This window comes from Lathamus discolor, chromosome 2 (genome assembly GCF_037157495.1).
Source record: "Lathamus discolor isolate bLatDis1 chromosome 2, bLatDis1.hap1, whole genome shotgun sequence".
Taxonomy (NCBI): Eukaryota; Metazoa; Chordata; class Aves; order Psittaciformes; family Psittacidae; genus Lathamus; species Lathamus discolor.
In genome coordinates, this window is record NC_088885.1 from 145217328 (window position 1) to 145239860 (window position 22533).

The window sequence follows — 22533 nt, forward strand, 5'->3', positions numbered from 1 at the left end:
TCAAATATGCTGGAACTTCAGCATCGGCCCACAAATCCAAATCTCCCTCTTCTTTTCACAGGTTTAAATGTATAATTAAATCCACTAACATAGCTGGTGGTTTTCCAAAACAAAGTGGATATTGGATTGGACTCTGGTTGTAAAGATTTGTATCTATACACATTCATATTTTGATTTCCACTTTCCTCAAATGTTTGGGGAACGGTGACATTTAATTAAAGAACTAAGGAAGGACTGTTTGTTTGGGTTCCTATCATTAATCATTTGAAACTTTACTGTACCTGTAGTGTCGGGAAATCTCTTCTTCCACCTGGGTGGTAAAGTCACATTTGGTACATGAGTGTTCTTTGTTCTCCTTGAGTGTCAGCGGCCCCTCTGCCCCTGGCAGGGTGTTTGTTTCTGGTTTGACATCAGACGCTTGGGCTTCGTGTGCATTCTCATAGTGAAGCAGGAGAACGTCCACGTCGGGAGTGGAGAATGAGCACTGATGGCACTGGTGTTTGACTCTAGAGCTTCCTGTCACCCCTGGAGACAGGTGCAAAAGCAAGAGAGCACAGTGGGAACAATTACTTTTTCTGCAAGCAAATGGGTAAGTAATTTCTCCAAGGTGCTTTTCTGGGCTGCAGAGGCCTCGGGGACAGAACTGACAGTGCTTAATGGTACATTTATGAATGTTGTGTAGCTGCTGATAGTGACGGAGAAGTGGGCCCACCACTATTACATCTGGGCCATGGCTCTTTGAGTACCTAAAATCACAGAACTGACAGTTGTAGCTTGTCACCATGCTGTCCTCTGCTCCTTTGCTAGTCAAGTCTTTCTTTTTTGCCACACTCGCACCCTTTTCTGTCTTTGTCACTATCTCCCCATCTGCATTTTTGGCTAGATCATTCTGGTTAATGACAGATCCCCTAGAAAGCTTATCATTCAGATCTGGGTGAAGGCTTCCTGCCTGGCTTCCCCCATGCTGTTTGCTGTAATGTTCTAATAGTTTCAATGAGCTGGACGATTCACAGCTGAAACTGCAAAATTTACACCAGTAGTAACTGGTTGTATCGGTACCATTTTGTCTAGAGGAATCTATTGGCTTGATGGGCACCGAATATCCAACTGGTGTATCATCTCCTGCTTTTACAGTGATTCTGTCTTGCCACTTCCCCAAGTCTCCAGAATCACAAGGTCGAAGAGTAGGACTGGATTTATTGGAGTTTTTCTCTGAAGCTTTACCAGAATCAGAGGAGGGAAGGGCTGCTTTCATTTTGTTTGGGTGAGTCTGTAAGAAGTGTTGCTCTAGTTCAGTGGAGGAGTTGCCCATGTACGTGAAATTGCAGAATTTGCAGCGGAAATACTTGGTGTTGCCTTGGCAATCTGGAGTTTTCCGTCCAATTCCAATAAAGGTTCCACCTAAAGTAACCTGTGAATAAAGAATAAGATCATTTTAGCTCCACTACAGATTTACTTAAATAGCAAGAAAGGAAATAAATTAAAAAAAGAGAATTAGCAATTAATTCATAAGGCTCTTTCATTAACCACCACCACCATTTTCAATTGTGCTTATGTAGCAAGATATCATACGTATACACATATACATATTTAGCAGTTATACCTGAAGATTTTTAAATGTTTCACATAGATGAATATATAATTCATATAAATAATATATTTGGGGAAACTGAGGCACACACAATTCTCCAATACATCTATTCCTTCCTTCACTAAATCACTAAATCATTGACAGAAGATCCAATAATCAGTTCCCATATCCCTTTGACAGAATACTTTGCTGGGCGTCTATACCAGCCTAAAGAACAGGCCCTGTCTTTTTCTTTCAACACAATTACATGTTTTAACCATATTCAGACTTAACAGTCCAAGAGAATTTCTTTCTAAATAGGAGCAAACAAAAATTAAATCTGAAATAACAAGTTCAGTTTGCTGGGTCTGAGTATGACCAATTCTTACGAAAACTGTTCCTTCAGGAGTATCCAGTATCCACCACGATGCCTTGAACACAGCCATAGTGGCTGATGTCTGAAATGAAAGGCGGTTTTCTTAAAGATTACTCAGTGCAGACATTCTCCAAGGAAATCTTCTGTTCCTCTCATGCACAGAGCTCATTTTAGTAAAATGAGGATGGAAAAACTACAGTAGAAAAATGGCATGTGGCAAAGAAACCTACCACACCCAAGTCCATGACATCACTGAATAAAAAAAAAAGGCAGGTCTACTTAACAGCTCTCATGATCTCTGAGCAAAATGGTCTGCAGGAAGGAAACAAGGCTTCCAGAGCTTATGTTATTAAACCCTGTGTTCTCATAGCAGGCAGGCCTGCCCTTCCCGCAAGTGCACCACACCTGCCCGTGACATCAGGGGGAGATTTTCTGCTCCTATACAACTGGTTTGAAGGCCAAAGACAGAATCTCCTGAAAAAAATGTCACCATTACATTCTTCTTTTCCTGAACAGTAAACACTATACAGCACCCAGAAGCTAATTCCTCTTTACACCCGAAATCCATAGACGCCTACCTACTCCTTTGCTAAATCACTCCATATCATACACTCCAGTGTCATGCACTGGCTAAACCTTTTTCTTAAATAAACTGAAAATTGCTTTCTGTTTGTTTAGGAAACATATCTCATTAAGCAATGGCGAGTTGGGCAGCCAAATAGCTAGGACTTAGCTGTAATAACATTTTCATTTAAACTGGGGCTCCAAGTACTGGTATCAAGTTATGAATTCAGTTTCGAAAAGGTTCTTTGGAAAAGAAATATTTTAATATATCTTCTTATATAAGAAGATACTTCATACTATTCACTTTATGGCAAGAAAAAACTGGTGACAAAGGCATGCAAAGCCTGATCCACCAACAACAGTGGGATTTGGACCTGCCCTGCAGTATCTGGCACTTCAGGTCTCCATCTGCTGCAATTACTACAATGTTCAAAGTCTCAATGGTGTTGAAAGACAACTTAAAGAAAGCACTGATGGAATTATGGTAAACAGAAAATAACAGCAGCTTGCTGTGCGATTATATAAGTTGCAAGGTGATCTGGTTTTGCTCATTTAATTAGATACTTATGTTTGTTCTATGCATGCACAGAAAACTGGCCAAAGTGCTTTACCTTAAGTGGCTATAATGAGTAAATACACCCATTACTCTCAGCCTACAGATAACAGAACTATTTTGCAGACACTCTGTAGAGAGCAGTTAGGAACTGTGGGTGACAATAATCCCAGCTGCTGCTCATTGCTAATTACTTTTATTTCTGAACACTGGAAAACCATATTAGTACTTACATTTTGTTCAGTGGCCTGTAAATCACATTATTTCTGTAACTTGTGCTAATCCTGCTTAGTGGCCTACATAGCAAATTTGTGTCCCATGCTAATACATCCTTCTCTGCATCATAAGAGGATAAAATAGAACTAAGTGTTCTCACACTATCTGTGTTAACCTTTTGTAATGGGGGGCACACACAATCTTTACAGCACTGGACAGTAACTGATTACCAGTTATTGAGTTGGCATTTCCCTGACTATCTGTCACAGTTCAAAACAATGTGTCCTGTTAGGGAGGCAAGTACCTGACAGTAACACAGGGTCATCTTGATGTTACTACACTCAAAAGCTGTTCTTCACACACAGCAAAACCTACTGAAAGCCTCCTTGGAGTCATCAGGTAAAGAGAATTGAAGAAAGTGGCTTCCATGCAAAGAGATGTTGAGAAGTACTTGAAGTGACAGTATAAACTGAAGCTGTTTCAGCTTTCACCCAGCCAAAATTGGAAGAAGCCTACACATCTGCAGAACTGTTGGGATTCAAGCACACAAATGTTCAAGTCTTGGCTTGACTTTCAGATTTTTCAGTTTCATATTGTATCTCTGTACAGGCACTAAAATCCTTCACCAGATATGTAACTGTCCTTAACCCACTGCTCTTTCTGACCTTCCCCAGAAAACTTAAAGGAGAAAGAGAAGGAGAAAAGGGGGGTGGGAAATATGTATATACCCTAGAAATAAATATCCACATTTCTGTGTGTATCAGAAGTAATAGTTTCTTGTATTTATTCCCGTTTCATTCTGATCCCAGCAAAACCTAGTCCCCTGCTTTGCCCTGGCAGAGTTTTGTTTTCTTAAGTAGACACCCCTCCCGAACATAAAGAAGAGGAAACTAAACAAAAGCAATGCTAAAATTCTGCAATTTTGTTACAGCAGTGGAGTCCAAAGTGCCAGCTGACAAAATCAGCACCAGTCACAAGTACAGCTTGCACTGGAAATGTAAGGGCACTTACAGAGCTACAGTTCACTCAATAAGCACAGAAGAAAACTAATCTCCATCATTTGCTTTTTAAAGGGAACCTAATATTCAAGACATCTGTCTGGAATGTGGAATTCTGATTCAGTTCTTTCCTTCACTGTAACTTGCTTGTGAGACCTTGGGATTACCACTCCTGCAACACTGCAGTTACAGCAATATAGCTGCTATTATTATGCTGTATAGAGGAAAACAACAATCAGAATGGATTCACCACTACTGTGCTTGAGATTGTTGCACTGATATTCTTCAAAAATTGCTCTTCAAAGCCATGTCTCAGTCTAGGATTAAACTGAAGTGCATTTCATTGTAAGACTCTCTGAAACTCAAAACTCTAAGTCATTAAACTCATTCACTAATGGGGGAAATTATCAAAATCTAGAAGACTGGGAGAGAATTTACCCAAAGATTGAAGTTCATGTGTTAATACAACTAAGCTATCTCCTCATACGCCACGCACATTTCCAAAAATAGCCAGAAAGAGGAGAAAAGATAGCACGATAACTGACAATGTTTCAAGATGTACTTTCTAAAGCATGCTGGCAAGTACTTCAACAAAGCTGTATAATTGCAGTATATGTATCTAACAGATATGTCTGCATTGCCTTAACTAGTTAGACCAAAAACAATGATTTCATCGAGTAGATGGACTTGGGCAAGGAGAGGTGATTTTAGTGTTTTTTAAAATGTACCTTCGGTATTTAATCTGTTCTCAATCCAAATGCTACCCTACTCTATTCTCCTACCCCTTTTCACAATGCAGTCCTAAATTTTATTACACCAGTTTACAAATACTATTTACAGAAAATGAAAAAAATCACCAAGTAAGACAAAGTCTGCCAGCTCCTGTAATCATACATTTCATGAAGAACATTCTAGCTGCAGAAACTAGTGGCCTATATCCACGTAAGAGATTCAACCACAAGTCTTAAATGCACAGAGTAAAGCTGTCTTTGACCCCTGGCTTCTTCTGCAACTACTGATTAGAAACTAGACCAACCATCTGCCCTGGAACATCAAACGTTAACAAATCTGCCTTTTTTTGATTATCTGGGTTACATCTTTGGCTAATCAGGAGGTGAAAGGCTCCAGATCCCTCACCAACCTCCTGAGCCATCCAGTCTGCCTTTGCCAATTACTCTTAATCTTCTAATCCTAAAATATTTTCTAATGCTCTTGTTTATTCATTTGCTTTGTGCAATATAGCATCCAGAACATTTTAACCATCCCACATTTATGAAGTTCTTCATGTTGTGCAGGCCAGAACAGATTCCTGGCTTTCATGCAAGTTTGTGTAACACCACCCAGTTCTCTAACCTCCACTATGGATAACTCCCTACTCTCACTCTCTTTCTGCATGTAAAACCAGGAGAATCTGCAGAGTATATTCTTAAAACTATTTACCACACTGTGACTGATTTATAGGCAGACAGACTATATTGCACAAAAGAGGCAAAAACTCGGGGAAAACTCCTGGCTTTCTAGGCTATTCATACTTACCAAAATAAGAAAGCAAACTATAGGGCCACATTCATTCGAGATGAGATTATTCTTCTCAAAATTTATTCTGTTATCACTGAAGCCAGTACTGGTTTTGACATTAGAATTTAAAAGGTATTTTTAAAACAAAGACAGTGACAGAACAATAAAGGACTTAAATTATGGTCAGGAGACCAGATATGCAAAACCAACAAAGTAAGGAACACATAATCAAGACTTTTATTTGCTAGATAATCCCAGTAGACTAATATGTAGCACCTAAAAGAAGCACAATTGCTTCTATTCTCTCTATATAAATATAAAATTACCAGACAGTTCCTTGGCTACTGTAAACTCAAATAACCTCACAGACTTTGAGGTCAAACTTGCACTGATTTACACCCGAAGAAAACCTAGCTGCTTTCCTTTTTCCCAAGCAACTTTATTTTTTGAGCCTCTCATAATTTCTGTGGGCTAGTTTAGCAGTTTATATCTTTCAATATATCTGTGACTATTACTAGTCTCACCAACTTTCTTCATTAACGTCTCTTCAAAGACTACCAGATATCGCTGGCATAAAGACAAGGAATATTAACACATAAACAACTTTGCCTTGAGGGCTGTGAATATCCATCGCCTCAGTTGTTCCACAGAAACTGCCCATCTGAATGCTCTGAGGGTAGACTACTTCTTATTGAAAGAAGGCTAAAATAGCTCATTTCTGTTACAGAGCAAGTGAATGTTCCCAGGCTGTTACTATTTAACAGCTAAGCAGCTGCTGTAAATCACTGCATATCATTCTGAATAGTAATGTCTCCCCAGAAATTAAAAACTTCTACTACATATAACAATATAAATCATTACTTATCAGCTATAGTCAATATATAATTTAGATGGCTGTATGTGAGAAAAAGAAGCACATATATGTATACGGATACACACACAAGCATATGCATATGAATGTATATAAACACGTGTTTTACCACCACCCATTTCTTCACCTGCCACCATTTCTTTTTCATGTCTGTGGTTTAAAAAAGATGACTGACTCTCATGAGGTGTGACTCTCTCAGTGTGCAACACAGTCTCAAAGCCTGATCATGACCCAGAAATGAGAATCAAAATAAACAGGTATGAACACAGGTGGGTGCAACACCCAAAATAGCTTGACTGCCTCAAGCAGAGAAGTCCCCAGGAATAGTCCTTAAACATGGCTGATAGATGAAATGGGCCTTCTGGGCCACCTTCATCAAAGGTGTGTTCTAGCACCCTTCAAGATCCAGCATGGCATAATCTAGTTCAAGAGGTCAGAACACAGTTTATTTAGATCAAATTCCTGGTTTATGGACAATTGAGCTAAAGTCAATAAAGCCAACAATATAAAATTTGTGTCCATTTGTCTAAGATATGAGGAAAATCAAATTCATTTACACATTTTCATTTGCTTGCTTTAACTAGATATGTATCCATGTCACCTTGTAGGAAGCCCACTTGATGACAAAGTTGAACTTTAAGGTTTGATTTGTTACTAATACAAACGTAAATGCTGTACTTGTTTATGCCTCCAGTCTAAATTCTCACCGTATCTGTAAGAGTCCCTTTGCCAAAACCACCAAAAATGTAGAGGAAAACCTTTAATATGAGAAGGAATGTTAATTAAATCTGCACCCCTATGAGCCCCTACAGATTTTTTAGTCTTACCTTCACAGCTTCATGTTCAATTAAACTGCTAATATGAGTGGAGGATAAAAAGCAGAAGCTATTAATAAAACCACTGGTTCTCACTCAGCTGAATCCTAGTTAGACCAGACTTTATACTAGTCCCACACTTCCAACATGAGAACAGAACAGCTGCCAGATTTGATAGATTGAAATCCAGACCACTAAAAAAACCACACGTGTTAACGTTCTGTAGGCACATGAAGATCACCAGTGATTTATAAAGGAGACAAATGGAAGAGCTTTACACACTCCATCTGCATGGGCACTTCTGCCACTTTCTAGGGCCCTGCACAGCGTGGCAGCTGACTTCCAGAAGTGTTCTTAGTTGCTGTGCAAATCCTGCAAAAGTTGTTACCCATATTCAGACATGACAATGGATTAGGGTGAGTGGTACAGGACAGCTCTCATAATATGAGATGCCTAGAACCACAAAAGAAAAAATCTGCTGCCAATCTTGTACTAGTCTATGGGAAAATCAGACAACGTAATACTTTCTTTTTTGCCTCTTTTTTTCCCCAAGCTCACTGAAATACAATCAAGAAACCTGGATGGCTTTTATCAGCCCATGGCTTTTTCAGAAACTTGTCTTCTTACCTTTTATGGCAGTCTATTATCTAAAACCATGAAACAATCAAAATGAGAGGGCTGGATAAAAAAAAAAAACACACTTTTTAGTACTTTTAGACAGGAGTCTGAATTTCTTTAATGGCTGAACATAAGAAGAGATAGGTCTGCAACAACAAGCTCCAGAACCAGGACCATGCTGAGCAGGAAGCTCCTCAAAGGCAGCATACACAATGTGAAGCTGACTAGAGTCAACTGTAAGAACTGCTGAATGCTGCAGTATGTCTTTATTCACGGCTGCATGAATACCCTTCTCCCTTGGGATGTGCCATCTGAAACCCTCACCTGAACGCAGATGTTTCTGTCCTTTCTTTGAGGGACACTGTTTTCTTTTACAGCGTATCAGGAAGTAGGGTCATGCTCCCTTTTGTACAATAGCCTAATGGCTTGAACACTTGTTCAGGAAACAGGAAAAGTAGGCTCCTTTCCTTGCTCTGTCAAAGGGGATTCAAGCCCACTTCTTCCCCCTCACTGGGCAATGTCCTACCCCTTAGCTATAAGCTGATATATGAAAGACAGCATTCTCCAGCCTTTTTGTTGAAGCTGTCACACCCTCTACTATAAAAAAAAAAAAATCAGAATGGAAAAAAGTCTCCTGCCTCCTTGCTAGCAACCTGCCTGTCTCCAGACCTTTCTGTATACATTAAAGAGTCATTAGATCAAACACAGGAGACTTAATCATACAGCAGCAAAGCAATTCAGCATCGTGGCTGTTAACTTAGTCACCTGAGGTTTACTTTAAGTGAAGTCTTTAGACCTAGTCTAAAGTCTTCTGTTGCAGGCACATCCACAAAGCCATGCAGAGACTAAAATATCCAACAAGACAAAGCTGAATATAGAGATGGATCAATCAAACGTGAAGGAAAAGTAATGGGCGGCACCAGCAAAAGCTGATCCATTGAACTCACTTCAAATATTATTCTGATAAAAGCAATAAAGCTGATCAAAACATTCTTTGGGAATTCAGAGATGTGCTAGCAAATGCTTTCTGAAATCTGCACCGGCAAGGAAGTTAATCTCCCAGAACCGGCTCAGTGATTTTACCAAATTCAATGGAATTTTTTGCAATTTATGAACCAAAAGCCTCTAAGGAAGAGCATGGGAACAAAGTGTACGGAAATTTTCAGAACAACATTTTCAAAGAAGGCAAAGGAATGTTGCTGGATTAAATATTCAAATCAAGAAAAAATCTACACAGTAGTAAGGCCAGAAAGCTTGGATTATTTACACAGTTCCCAGCCAAATCCTCTTTGCATACTGCAAAACACAGTCTCAACATTTGTGTACCTGGATGTAAAGCCAAATGTGCATCCCTACTGTTTTGATGACTGCAATACAAATAAATAAAATAAAAAAAATAAATAAATAAACCCAACACTAAAAAAACAGCCAAACAACCCAAAAAAAAACCCAACCTAAAAGCTAGGTTTAGGGTTGGGGGGGTGAGGGACTGTTTTTAGGGGCGGGAGGGTGTTAAGATTTCTCAGGCAGACTTCACTTTTGTGGTATAAGTTCAAAAATGCATTCGATTTTCTTCCACGCCCTTGGCAAGGGGACTAGATCCCTACCTGTCTGCAGATAGAAGACACTGGGTTTTTCTCCACTCAGATATTTTTCTATTGCTTTTTTGTTTGCTTTTGTTATGAATGCAAACTATGGGGCTCAATAGCATCCCTCAGTAGTACAAATCTTCATATACCCTTGTCTTTGACTGACCACTGTGAGACAGATCAAAGTCAGTTATCTTCATCCTCTGGCATCTGCACACAGCTCCCTGGCCTGAGACCATAAATCCACCAATAACTTCCACCCCAGCTACAACAGAACAGTTTGTTAAGTGCAAGGGGATCAATAAATCAGACCTTAAGCCCAGTCCACTACTATTTCAAGTTAATTACAAAGGGATTATTTTCCTTTAGCCCAGTACCTATACAAAATAATGTTGTTTAGATGAACCAATTATTCAGGTTCAGTTCCCTCTTCATGTTACACAGGAGTCTGACCGAACCAATTTTAACCAGAGCTCCAATCAATACAACCCCTCATTGCGGCAGGAGACGCCAGCCGTTCACATGCCTGAGAAAACTCCCCTCCAAAATGGATGTAGTAGCAATATAAACATGTGTGGGTGCAAAGGGGATTTTCAGATGTGCTTTTGCTGTGTTTATGAATCTCACAAAGCTGCTCTGTATCGGCAGTGGGGGAGGAGAAAGCATAAAAATATTAATCAGTTACTTATCTTCTGACATGCTTTGGATCAACATCTGGTGCATGTGCAAGTGATGAAGTATGGCATTTGCCACAAAAGCTTATTTTATCTTCTCTTCCCAAATTGGGCAGGGAAAATTAGCACTCTTAAAAATTAAGTTTCCAGATCCAACTTTTTTTTTTTTTTTTTAATTTAAAATAAATTGCCAACACTGTATAGGCTGTCTGTTCTATTTTGGAAAATGTTTTTCGTCTGAGAAAAGACTGATCTTAAGTAGATTATCTATGAGCTGTTTCCTACCGCTTTTTGTCTCCCCTGCAGTATCTTGCTGCCAGGGTTTAGTAGACAAGCATAGTCTACGTTCAGCTGTTTTATTTCTCCTTCTATCAGTTCAAACTGAGATAGCTCACACATCTGTTTTATTTCTGAAAGCAGTGCATAGGAAAAGTGTCCAGCTCACCCTAATCAAGCATAAACTTTCCTATAAATAACTAAGGACCTAACGAAACAATTGTTTGGAGGAAATGAAAGTGTGTTTAGAAACTCAAATTCCTCTATACTGTATGCCTGAGCTGCTCCAGTTTGAATGTCTTCCTGACAGCATGGATCAGTTGCTCTAAGATGCTGTCCCTGGAGTCAGCAAACTGAAACTATAGCAGGAAATCCAGGTATTAACATCATAGTATGTGCTAATTATAAACCATCATTTCACATTCTGACATTATTCATTTCTAACCTCTTTTAACTAAATCACATATTTGCTTTCTAATCACAGTTTGACAGGAGAGAGTTTCTGACACAAGACAGTGAAGTGATCTTTTAATAAGACAGCAGTTCAAAGATTGCAGCTTTTAGCATAGTAACAACCTTAGTTTGATTTGCTGCTCCATAAAGAAGTGGTAGAGCTTCTGAAAAAAGAAGAAAAGTTTAAATCACTTAAAAAGCTTCAAATTCCTGACTTGTGTTCCGGTTTCAGCTTCTTACTTGAGGTTAGATGTTAGCCACCTTAATCCACTTTGAATTTTTTTTTTTTCCTATAGCTGCAGTCTCAGCAAGCATTACTTAGTATTTTTCACCTTCTGCCTTTTTATCTTAGCATATTCTGGAGTTTTGTCTGGTGATTACCACCAATTGAGACATCAGGTATGAAAACATACACTTGAAATTGGATGGACATTTGAATTTGGTTTGTATGCAAACTTTGTTATTTTGTTGGTTTTTTTTCTTAAAATAGGGTATTTTTTTATTATAGAATATTAAGCTATCCTACCATATCTCTCACCTCTCCCATGAGAGGATTTTTTAAAGTAGCATCACCTTTTTTTCCAACTAATTAAATATTGGCTGATAGGCAACTAACAGAGACTCCATGAAAAACCTTTTGAGTCCACTCTTTCATGGAAAAATGAGTTTTTTTCTTTTTGTTACAGCAGTATCCATAGTTCTTTCCCCGACTCCTGCTAAGTCAGAAAATGACTGATGCAACAGCTCATTCCTTGCAAGCTCACTAACATGAAGCACAGCATGGATTACTGTTACTTTTTTAAATGTTTTAAATACCCATTGTGTATCTTGTTTTTTTGGCACTAGACAACTTCAGAGTTGCCAACACTTGCCATTTATTTTATCTTAATAAAGAATCAATAAGCCAAATCTTGACTCCAGGCAGCTGATAATTTAGGATTACATTTTTAATTTCCAGCTGCTGTCTTTTGTCTATCTGGTTGTTATTTTTCATTATTATTTGCTCTTTTCTTTCCATGGCAGCAAATCCTTCAAGTATGATTAGCAATTCAGCAATTTGACTGTTTGCTGAATAAGATCTTTTGCTACTGATTACCACAATAACTAAATCATACGCAGAAATACCACTGGTCAAAAAAACAAGTACTCTTCTGAAGTACAAGATGCTCAGCACACCTGTAGAAAGCCTCACTAAAACAGACCAAAAAGGTAGGTAGAAGAGGCCTTGCAAATAAATGACTTTGCAGTTAGGAAGGCAGTCAGCAGAAGTGGAGAGCCTGGGAAAATACAAACCTGCACATCGTAAGTCCCATTTAATAAGACAGGCCTCTGGGAATTGATGTCCTGCAGCACCCCTGAAAGCACAGTGCGGTTGACTTTCTGGAAGTCTTTGGAGTGGCTGAACTGCACCATGTTGTGGAGAGCCAAAATTTTAGTGTCAAGCTCAGCATCCTGCCTGGTGCGGTTGTGCAGTCCTAGGTGGTACTTGCGGAAGTGTTTGATGAGATCTGTGGGGTCGTTCCCATAGTAACCATATCCACAGATGTTACATTTGAAGTCCTGAAGCTCTGGAGACAGAGGCGCCGTATCTGGGTTATCATTTACCAACAAATCTGGTTTGGATTTGTTCAGCCTTAAACCCCCATCTGAAGGCACTTGTGGGTTTTTTGAGGCCATGGGGACCGGGCTTGAGCCTTGGCCATCAGTTTGACCACTTTGCACTTGCGCTGTTTCATCTGAAGCTTTTGGCGACATCTGATGCTCCTCATTTGTCTCTGCTGCATCTCCTGATGGGGTACAGACCACATCTTGGGTGTCATCTGCATCTGATTTTTGAGGAGACTTCAAGGCCTCACAGATTCCCCCAACAGCTGGAGATGAGAAAGCCAGCATATTTCTGTCTGTCACCTCATCATGAGGGAAGGATGGAACATTTCCTCCCTTATTGTGGCTTTCATAATTGAAGCCAGCCTTTTCACTCAGCACTGAGCTTTTCAAGTCCTTTTTAATGCTGGAAGATGGCTCTTGGACATGCATGCAAAGTTCCTCCTTGTTATTTAACTCTGCCGCATCACCCTGGTCAGTGTTTTCTTGCATCTGCTCTGCAGAAAATTCTTTCTTCCTTCCAGACTCTTCACTTTCAGTACCTGTAGACTCAAGGGTCTGTACCTCACCTTCACTAGCAACGTTTCTTAGAGGGGGGTTCTTTTTCCGGACCATATCTACCACAGAAAAAGAAAAGCAAAAAAAAAAAAAAAAAAAAAAAAAAGGCAAAAAACCCTATAGAATTATTCAAGATATATAACAGAAAACAAAGCTGGCACTTCTTAAAGCATTCTGAACTATATGAATACATCAACTTTTCAGGAAACTTTTGTCAAACAGGTTTTTAGACTATGCAGAAAACTAGAATTTTACATGTTAAAAAAAAAAAATAGCACACTGAAACTGAACTTAACTAAAATGAAGACTTTAAAGCCCGCAAAAACACTGCCATTAGAGGCAGTGAATTACAGGTTTCATTATAATTTCAGAAGATAACCGTCTGGCAGAAATAATTCATTTAGAATGCTTCTTTGAAAATATTTTTTTTTTAACTAAGGGAAAATAATTAGTCTAATGTTCATATACAGTACAACTACATGTAATGTAGCTCTGCAAAAATACACGTAAATGACATAATCAGAAGAACTTAAAGAAGGTATTAGGAAGAAAAAGATTTAGGAGAGTAAGTAACTTCAGGCATCAGAGAAAGTATTTTTTCCAAGCAGGTATCAGTTTCTCTACAGCAAAAGCTCCCCCATCATACTGCCCATAAACTTCAAACAGGATTATATGGATATTCTAAAGTCTGCCCCACAGTCCATTATTCATGTAATTAGTTCTATTTGCCAAACAAAGATAAACTAACTTTATTAGGAAACCCATTATCAATAAAATTTTACAGGCCTGGATCCAGACATCTGACATCACTGCAAGGCTAAGTCAGGATCTAGCCCCGAAAACACCTGGAATCCACATGGATCTAAACAGTCAAACCCTCCTCTGCTCAGTCCTCCTTGCAGACATGGCCACTACTGTTAAGCCTGCCAGTACACCCTCTGAATCCACTAAAGAAAGCTCAGACAGGACAGCAATAAGGATCAGAGAGAAAGAAGGAGTCTGCCACAAGTGAGTTAGCTGCTAGCTTAACATGGGAGATTATGGAAGAACAAGCAATCAAACTATGGAGGTACTAAGCCAAATTTCTCATCTGCTACATATCTTCACCTTCCCCAGCCTACTTAAGAGAAAATACTTATATGAAAATTCCCTGCACTCTCCACTGTGTGGTTCTGGATTCGATATTCACCACCAGCTGGTTTGATCCATTTGTGTTCACATGCTAGCTAGGGGCAGAAGACAGATGTGCTACAACTTTTTCTGTGCTCTTATCTTTGCCAATGCTGTCTACAACGATGGATGTTTCTCTGCCAAATTGTGTGTGGTCCAGTGGCAGCAGGCTGCAGTACCACACATGAGATGTGAGCTGCAGGCTCGAGCCTGAGCCCCTGTTCCCATGCCTGCCACGGCCGGGCACGTATAGGGGCACTGGAGATACTGCTGTACAAAGGGAGGACCACCTGGTGATTCCTGGAGCAGCACTGATGCACTCTAAATGGTGGTGTACCCAGGCCACTGGTGACCTTCTCAAAACAGTACTTTGAGAAGTACAGCTGGGGACAGAGGTTAAAAATAAAAGAACAGGCGTCTGTACATACTCTTATTTACATCTGCTCCACATGAAAGGGCACTGTATGTTATGTTGATAAAAACAGACAACTTCTCAGGGGAAGTGTTCAGCTTGTGTCTTGGGCTGGCTCTGTTGTCTTTGTGGTTGAGCTGATCCACAGGCAGCATGGGCTACAGTGAGACGGCTTTCACACAGAATGCCAGCTTGTGTTAGAGAAATTTTGACACTCCGTGTGGTCTTAATAGGTTTCTTAAATGCCTACTGTGATTCCTTACTATAGAAGACACACATTCTTGGGAACCAAGTGCCTTCTCTGTAATGTCAACTGCACCTACCACGATACATATGCACTGAATTTTACTTCACCTCCCCCAATAATTCTGAACCATGAAGTCACTCAGAACTAACAGAAAAGAAAGATTTCCTGTTGTGGTAAGAGAATTATTACAATGCAGTCTCAGGCTACTAAAGCAACATGCACACGTATATAATTCAGAGTATAAAGATAGTCCTCAGCCTTTTAGTATTACCACTTCGCTGTGGGACTTGTGAATGCTCTTGGTTAACACACACTAAAAATATATGTGAGCATTCATGGTAGGTGTTCAGCTAAGTCTGTATCTTCCTCCTGGTTACACATCCCAAACCATTTTTAAAATAACTTCTGTTTAAATGCAATTCATGGCAGAGGACAGAGAAACGAGTCTTGACTGCGCAGTGAAGAAAAATCAGAAATCAAGAAAGTAAACATCGTGACTGTTACCTCAGTCAAAATTAAACAAGACTAAATGCAATGTTTTAAAATGTTTTTGTTACAGATATTTTTGGCAGATAAGGGAAGTTTAGAGATTTGCTATCTTCATGGCAACTGACAGAATAGAGTCAGAGAAAAAGACAGGAAAAAATCCATAAAGCAAAGAAAAGAAAAATCTGGACAGCATACAGGCTAAATAGACACTACCCCACATCTAGATACTTCAGTTCAAATTTTCCTGATACATTTGTGAGTCTGTGCACTAATGGAGGGGAAAGCAGGAAGACTAAACATATCTGCCTAATGGAGCTTTTTTATGCAGTATTCTACACTTGGAGAAAGAAAGGAAAGAAGATAACCTTGATTTAAATATAAAAACTTTTAGTTGAATTTAAAAGTTTTTTTCCCCTCTTTTTTCTTTCAGCTTTTGAAAAATCATCTGATATTTATTTGCTTGAAATCCACGCAAGGGGACAGTAAGAAAAGACAAAGGGTTGGCTTTTTTTGTCGCTGAAATTCCACCACTATCATTTTTCAGAGACATATTATGTAAATAAAACTACATTTGCAATACTCCTAAATCGAAGAAACCATCCCCTAGCAAGTCATAAGTTAGATATAGAAAGAATATAGCCGCTCTGAAATTATTATCTCTAAGACAAATAACAGATTGCACAATGTTTTATTGTGTGCCAAGAACGTTTTCAGTTAACAATTTCACTTGAAAAAATGGATCACATACTTGTAAAATCATACCCAGCATTGACTTCATAAGGCATGTGGCTTTAGAGTGCTTTCTACAATTATTAATTCTATTAGTCAACTAGCAGGCGGGCTAATGCAATTGTCTTAGAAGATGCACGGAAGACACAGAAGACATTTTGAGAGCTGATCTGTATATCTGCAAAACAAAACAAAAAAAGGTTTTCCCTCCTAAATTATGCATTCAAAATATGCTTTTTACTTAAAAACATCATTATGCCTATTGTACATTCACATGCATCTATTAGTGGGCACTATACAGACAGCGGCTGCTGTTCTCTGCTTCCTTCAAATGTGACAAATCCCACAGCTGCCTCCTCCTCAGGCAGACACACATGCTCTTACACACACACATACACAAATTATCTCAGAAGTGATGTTCTCCAAAAAACAAGTTTAAAACAAGTTTAAAGCAAGTGTTGAAAAGGAGCTGAATAAATGCTGTAGAAAATGAAAGTGCCTTAAAAATTCACATATATTAGCAGGTATTGTGCATCATAATGGGCCCGGCCTAATGAGATAGATAATGGAATACAAATAGCTGGTTCACATCCAGACTCTGCCATCAGCAACTGGAAGTCATCATCTGCTGGCTGCCTCATGTTCCACTTGAAACAAATTTTGTGGTGCTACTTTTGTTGTTAGTGGGCAAATTCCCACATCTCAAAAATGCCATCACAATAATAAGCACATTTGCTGGGTAAAGATGCCAAGTGATGAACAGCCATTGGGACTGAACTACCTTTTTGTCACTGGAAATGGTGATCTTCCCAAAATAAAAGACTTACTAAGCCTGATATGAATGAAAAGATTTCTTGAGCTGAGAGAACCCTGAATAAGGTCCAGGTTGCAGAACTTGTCTTTGAGGTCCATAACGCAGGGTTTAGTATCATATTTTCATTACACTGAAATTACCTTTAAACTATGTGGGGTTTATATTTTTTTTTTTTTTTTTTTACCTGATACGATCACTCTCAGCTACTTCAAAGTGGAAATCATACTAATAGCTATATATAGTTTCCATCAAAACCAGCCAAGGCTATTCTACATGATTCATGCATCTGCAAGATACTGTTCTCGTTGAACTTTTCTGCTCAACGATCACTCATATCAGTTTATCCCTGGAAGCAAAAAGTGGAAACTTCTACTAAAATCAGTTTTTAATTCAGGATAATGAAGTACCATAGTACTATAGTAGTTCCTTAAAAAAAAAAAAAAAAGAAAAAAAAAAGAAAAAGCTAATTCTGATAATCAATAGTTTCTTATTAGTGGTGAAGATAATGGCTAATTACCTGCTGATCATCAGCTCCTGCAATGGGTCATTGCTGTTGCTCACTACTTTTATTGAACGTGATGACTTGTCATCAAAGCCTATTGCAACAGTATGGTTGTTGCCTTGTGTTTGCACTGCAGGTTTAGGTCAGGTCTTAGTCATATGCTCTTTCCAGCAGAATAATACTTTAGAGAGATGTCTGAATTTTGTTAGATGCCACTGGCTGCTTTTTGTACACGAAGATGCACAAGCAGATGAGCTGAGTCAAGGGTCTACGAAAACTGTGATATTATCAGTCGGCAGGCTCAAGTAGGACCTCTTTGTTAAGGGATAGTAAAATTAATACTTTTACACTCATATATATTACACACCCACACACAGACATATAATGCACATACGGCGCTTAAACATCAATCATTTTGCCAGAATAATGTAGCAAAAAAAATCATTAACTCTCAGTGTCTCAGCTTAATATATGTCTAATACTTACCTATCTCACAGGAGTGTTGTGAGGCTTAATTAATTAGTGACTGTAAAGCACTTTGTGATCCTCTAATGAAAGGTGCTACATAGCACAAAGTATTATTAAAATCATTAGGACCACAAAAAAGCCCTGTGGAATTCCAGCCTACACTGTCTGTTGGGGTTGGGAGTGATCTTATTATTAAAAGGCGACCGTCAGACTAATTTTCATAATTTTTTCAAGATCTCTTTTTTTCCCTCCCTTTGCTGTTGTGATAGCACGTTAGCAGCTAGAAATTTAATCTTATCATCTTAATAACATACACTCATGTAGTTTATTACTGCAGGGCTAAAGAAGAGAACAGGGCTTTTGGCACTCATCTGGCTTTCCCTTTTAAAAAAAAATAAAAAATAAAAATTGAGAGACATATTTTGACACCTTCCCACACTCCACCCCACCAGGATAGCCGATCATGTGAGATGGCAGGATACTCACTAGAGCTGCATGGGAAAATACTGCTGTGGTTTTCATTTCTCTCTCCTTTTTTTTTTTCCCTTTTCTTTCACATACAAAAAAAGAAAAAAAAAAGGCACAAAACAAACCCCAGCTTATTACACATAAATAGGCTACAAAGACTGTCTGCTTTCTTTATATAAAAAACCCTCAAGTGTTCAAAGTGTCGGCTTCTATTAAACACACACAGTCCTAACCGATCTGGAGCCTTCTTCCCCCTCTCCATGTAAGAGCTGAGCATCTGTAAGGCACACAAGCTCCGAAGCCAGAAAAGCTCCCGTCCTGAGAGCATGAATTTCTGGGAAACCATCTCCACAGCAGGCTCCATCCTGGGGAGCCACCTTGCACCCAGCCCTCTGCTACAGCCCACACCGCCAGGCTGGTCTGGACCTGTGCTGAGCACAGCCAGAGAGCTAGCAAGCTAATTAGGACAGCCCATGGTTCAAAGACCTGTATGTTTGCTAATTTAAGCATTTTTAAAAAATAATAACACTAATAATGTGTAAATACACTGGAAACTCCATGCAAAATTGCTGCCTTCACTGGTAATTAGATTACATCAGATGCAAACTACCCCCAGACTCAGACACAGTGGTATAGGACTGGCTAAAGCTCCCCTCTTTCCACCTTCCCTCATGGATACTTGAGCAGTAAAATGACAGCAAAGATTTGTGTACAGCTTCACACCCCCACCATCTCTAGCCAGGACACAGAGCTAGAGGCAGCCACACATGACGCTTCTCACAGTTTTGCTTGTGGTTCTCAGACCAAGACTGTCGGAAAACAACCAATGCATGGTCCTCATCCCTCTCTGCTGAGAAGGGAAGGCAAGAAAAGCCTCTTTTGTATAAGGAAATCAAGAATCAGTCCCTAAACTATGGGAGGGCAGAATAAGCTTAATGACAAGCAACTCCCTCTTCAACAAGATCACCTCCTCCCCATTTGGCACCAGCATATTCAGACATATCATACAAGACAGGGGACTTCTTGGATCTAAGCAAGTGACAAATTAATTTCAAAGGACCTTTAAAGCTATGCATGTTTTTCTACAAGCCCTAAAACTGCATGGCCACATTCTCCTGCCCAAGATTGCTTAAGAGTAAAACATGCCTCCTCGTATCAGTAAAATTTGGCAGGATCAGACATTGTATTTGCTCCAAATCTAGCTCCTTGATATTCTGCACTCTGTATGTTCAACTGAAATGATGATAGCTTCATCAGTCTAGAAGATGCAAGGAGAAAATCATGCCTTATATGTAATTCCAGTAGAACAGTATTATAGCAAAACACTGTTGTTTTTCATCTCCTCTCTTCATCTTTTGCATTTTCAGACTCTCCAGTTTGGTCCCTGATCACCAATTTGCCAAGAGCTTTCTGCAATTTTTTTTTTTCCACAAAATCTATAACAAAGAGACAAGTAAAAAAAAAGCTGCAGTCTGTTCAAGCTTGCTCCTTCCCATTTACATTTACTTGCCCAACATAGATCGTTCTCAAATCTCTAAAGGTGTACTTTTGGACATCTTAAATCCTGTTCAGCTACAAAGTGCCATCACCTTCAAACAACTCTCATCGAATAAATCTCTTATTAATTTAAATCAAATTAATTCAAAATTATCTTTTCTATCACCATATGCTTCAGAGCACAGCACACATTAGTAGTCATCTAGCCACTGGAATAAATCTAACCTTTTCCTATGTGTATAAAACAGACACTTGGTCATTTCAGAGAGTCTAGGAGTGGCATTTCAAAATAGATGGTCTGAGCCTACTTCCAGGCACTTATTTCACCTTAAGCTCACTACCGGTGTAATCATGCAGACACTTTCAGGAGAAACTGAAGTCAAAAGGTGATTTGCCTGGAGAGGAAACACAGGGTGGAATATTATAGTATCATGCAACCAAAATGAAGAACTCTAAAGAAGTTTTTATTTCAGGGTACCTGAGCATGGCATTTTGCTGCTCTGCATTTCTGACTGGCCTGCTATGGAGAGCTTGCTCCTACCAGACCTCCACTGCTACCCATCCAGGATGGGGGAGCCCAAGAAGGCAAAGATTTGCTTTGCTCTGGCTTTCAATCAAGCATCTAAAAATACTCTGTGAACATGACAACGTGGTAAACCTCAATGAAGCTTGTGAAACAGGCAAATTAATATCACTGCCATTTTATAGATAGAATTATCTACAGAGAGATACAAAAATCAAGCTGTTCAAGGTGATGTGCAGGCAGCACTCCTAGTTACTGACTGAACCTGGTTTCTTTTGATGTCCAGGCCCATATCCCTCTCCTGCATGTATTTCAGCAGAGAAAGCATCACCCTAGCACTTGGCAAAAGGCCAAGATACTGCAATTTAATAAGGTACAGAAAGAGCACCTCATGCGAAAGTATAAACGCTGCAATTTATCATGACAGTTATGGGATATAAGCTGACATTTTATTTGTATGTAAATTAGTCTCCAAAACAGCATAAAAAGGCCACACTTTCAGAGAATATTGTGCCTTTGCTTCTCTGTTCTGCATTTATCTAAAATCAGTTTTCTGTATTAAAAGTAGTTTAATTTTTATGTATTGATGCTGCTTTGCATGCTCCCCAATCTGTTGTTATTGCACCGCAGAGAGAACCCAGCCTGATTTGCTTACTGCAATAAAATAACCAGCTTCTGCCAGGACTGACGCCTCCTATGAGAACCCTGCCATCCTCACTGAATCTTCTGGTTATTCCATTAATTTCCTGCTGCTAAACTTTATAGGATTGTAGAACATTCCCTATTAGATGAGACCAGAGGTCCATTTAGTCTGGTGTTCTGCCCTGGAGAGCAGCCAAGAGCAGATCCTCCAAAGAAGGTTCAACTGCCTTTGGACAGATAGCGAATCACCTACCTCTGTGAAAAATAAATTGCTCCTAATCCTCAACACTTAGACTATGGCTTACTTTCCAAAGAGTGAGAGGGTTTATAGCCCTTAATTATCTCTCATGTTCTACAGTTTGTCGTTAAGTAAGTCTGTACATCCTCACTTCCAATGAAAGTGTCCAATATCTGTATAACATTGTGATGATCCTGGTATCAGTGATATCTTGTAGCTCTCTCTTTACAATTCAATTACTAACTAAAAAAGAACAAATACTTTAAGCAATTTGAATTTTCTTCTTGTCAATAGAGTTTCACCTCAGTCTTGTACTAGTGAGAACTGAAGATCTTCTAGGCTGGGGCGTACCTATCACATCCCCTCTATTGAGCCTGTCTTTAGGGTAAATAACAACTGTCTTTCCAAACTCTTCTAGTAGGTGTGGCGATCTCATATGCTTCAATTTCTTTTCAGCCTGAGTAAACTCAGTGCTCTTTGTAATCCAAATGTCCTTTGAAGACAATGGGAGTTTAGGGTTTGAAAATGACTCAGAACTGAATCCCAGTTGAGTGCATTGGCAGAGGCAATTACAGTGCTGCCTTGAGATGAAGAGTGAGGAATGAAGGTGACCTCCTGGCTCCTAGGCAAGAGCAATCAGGTATGGATGCAAGAAGTGACTCATCTGTTCTTTCGCATTAACAATACAATGGGCTTACCCTATTTCCCTTGAAGCTAATGGCAAAAGCCCCACTGACTTTGAGAGGAGTGAGACTGAGATGGGCTGCTGCTTTCTGCCAGGTGAAGCCTGTGATAGGGTAGAAAGGCAACAAAGTTCCCTTGCCCCAAACTTCAGTTAAATGGAACCAAAAATTATTTGGAAGAAGAGGAGCAGATGGTTTTGGCTAGCATTTCAGAAAAGTTCAGATAAATTTGTTTCCAAGTAGAGAGAAAAAGCAGGGAAAAAAAAAAAAACAAAAAACAACACCATTTGAAATAGGGTTGAAATTTCAGTTGGATCAAAACTAAAAAGTGGGAAGAAGGTAGAAGTGTATAGCCTGGACCTAAAACAGCAACGTTAAATCATCACCTGAGAGGGCA

The 22533-nt window shown here is 39.3% G+C and overlaps 1 protein-coding gene across 5 annotated transcripts in view; it reads right to left on the bottom strand.

Moving 5' to 3' along the window:
• TRPS1 (transcriptional repressor GATA binding 1) overlaps positions 1 to 22533 on the bottom strand; it is a 215651-nt gene that overhangs the window by 159826 nt on the left and 33292 nt on the right. For 2 of the 5 annotated variants that reach the window (XM_065668829.1, XM_065668830.1), the window contains 3 exons: positions 16321 to 16479; positions 12385 to 13313; positions 282 to 1411 (listed from right to left, as the gene is read on the bottom strand). In XM_065668829.1, the coding sequence (XP_065524901.1) occupies positions 282 to 1411; positions 12385 to 13313; positions 16321 to 16357 (2096 nt within the window). In that variant the 5' untranslated portion in view covers positions 16358 to 16479. The remainder of the gene's footprint in view (positions 1 to 281; positions 1412 to 12384; positions 13314 to 16320; positions 16480 to 22533) is intronic. The other 3 variants (XM_065668834.1, XM_065668831.1, XM_065668833.1) reach the window with 3 other exon arrangements.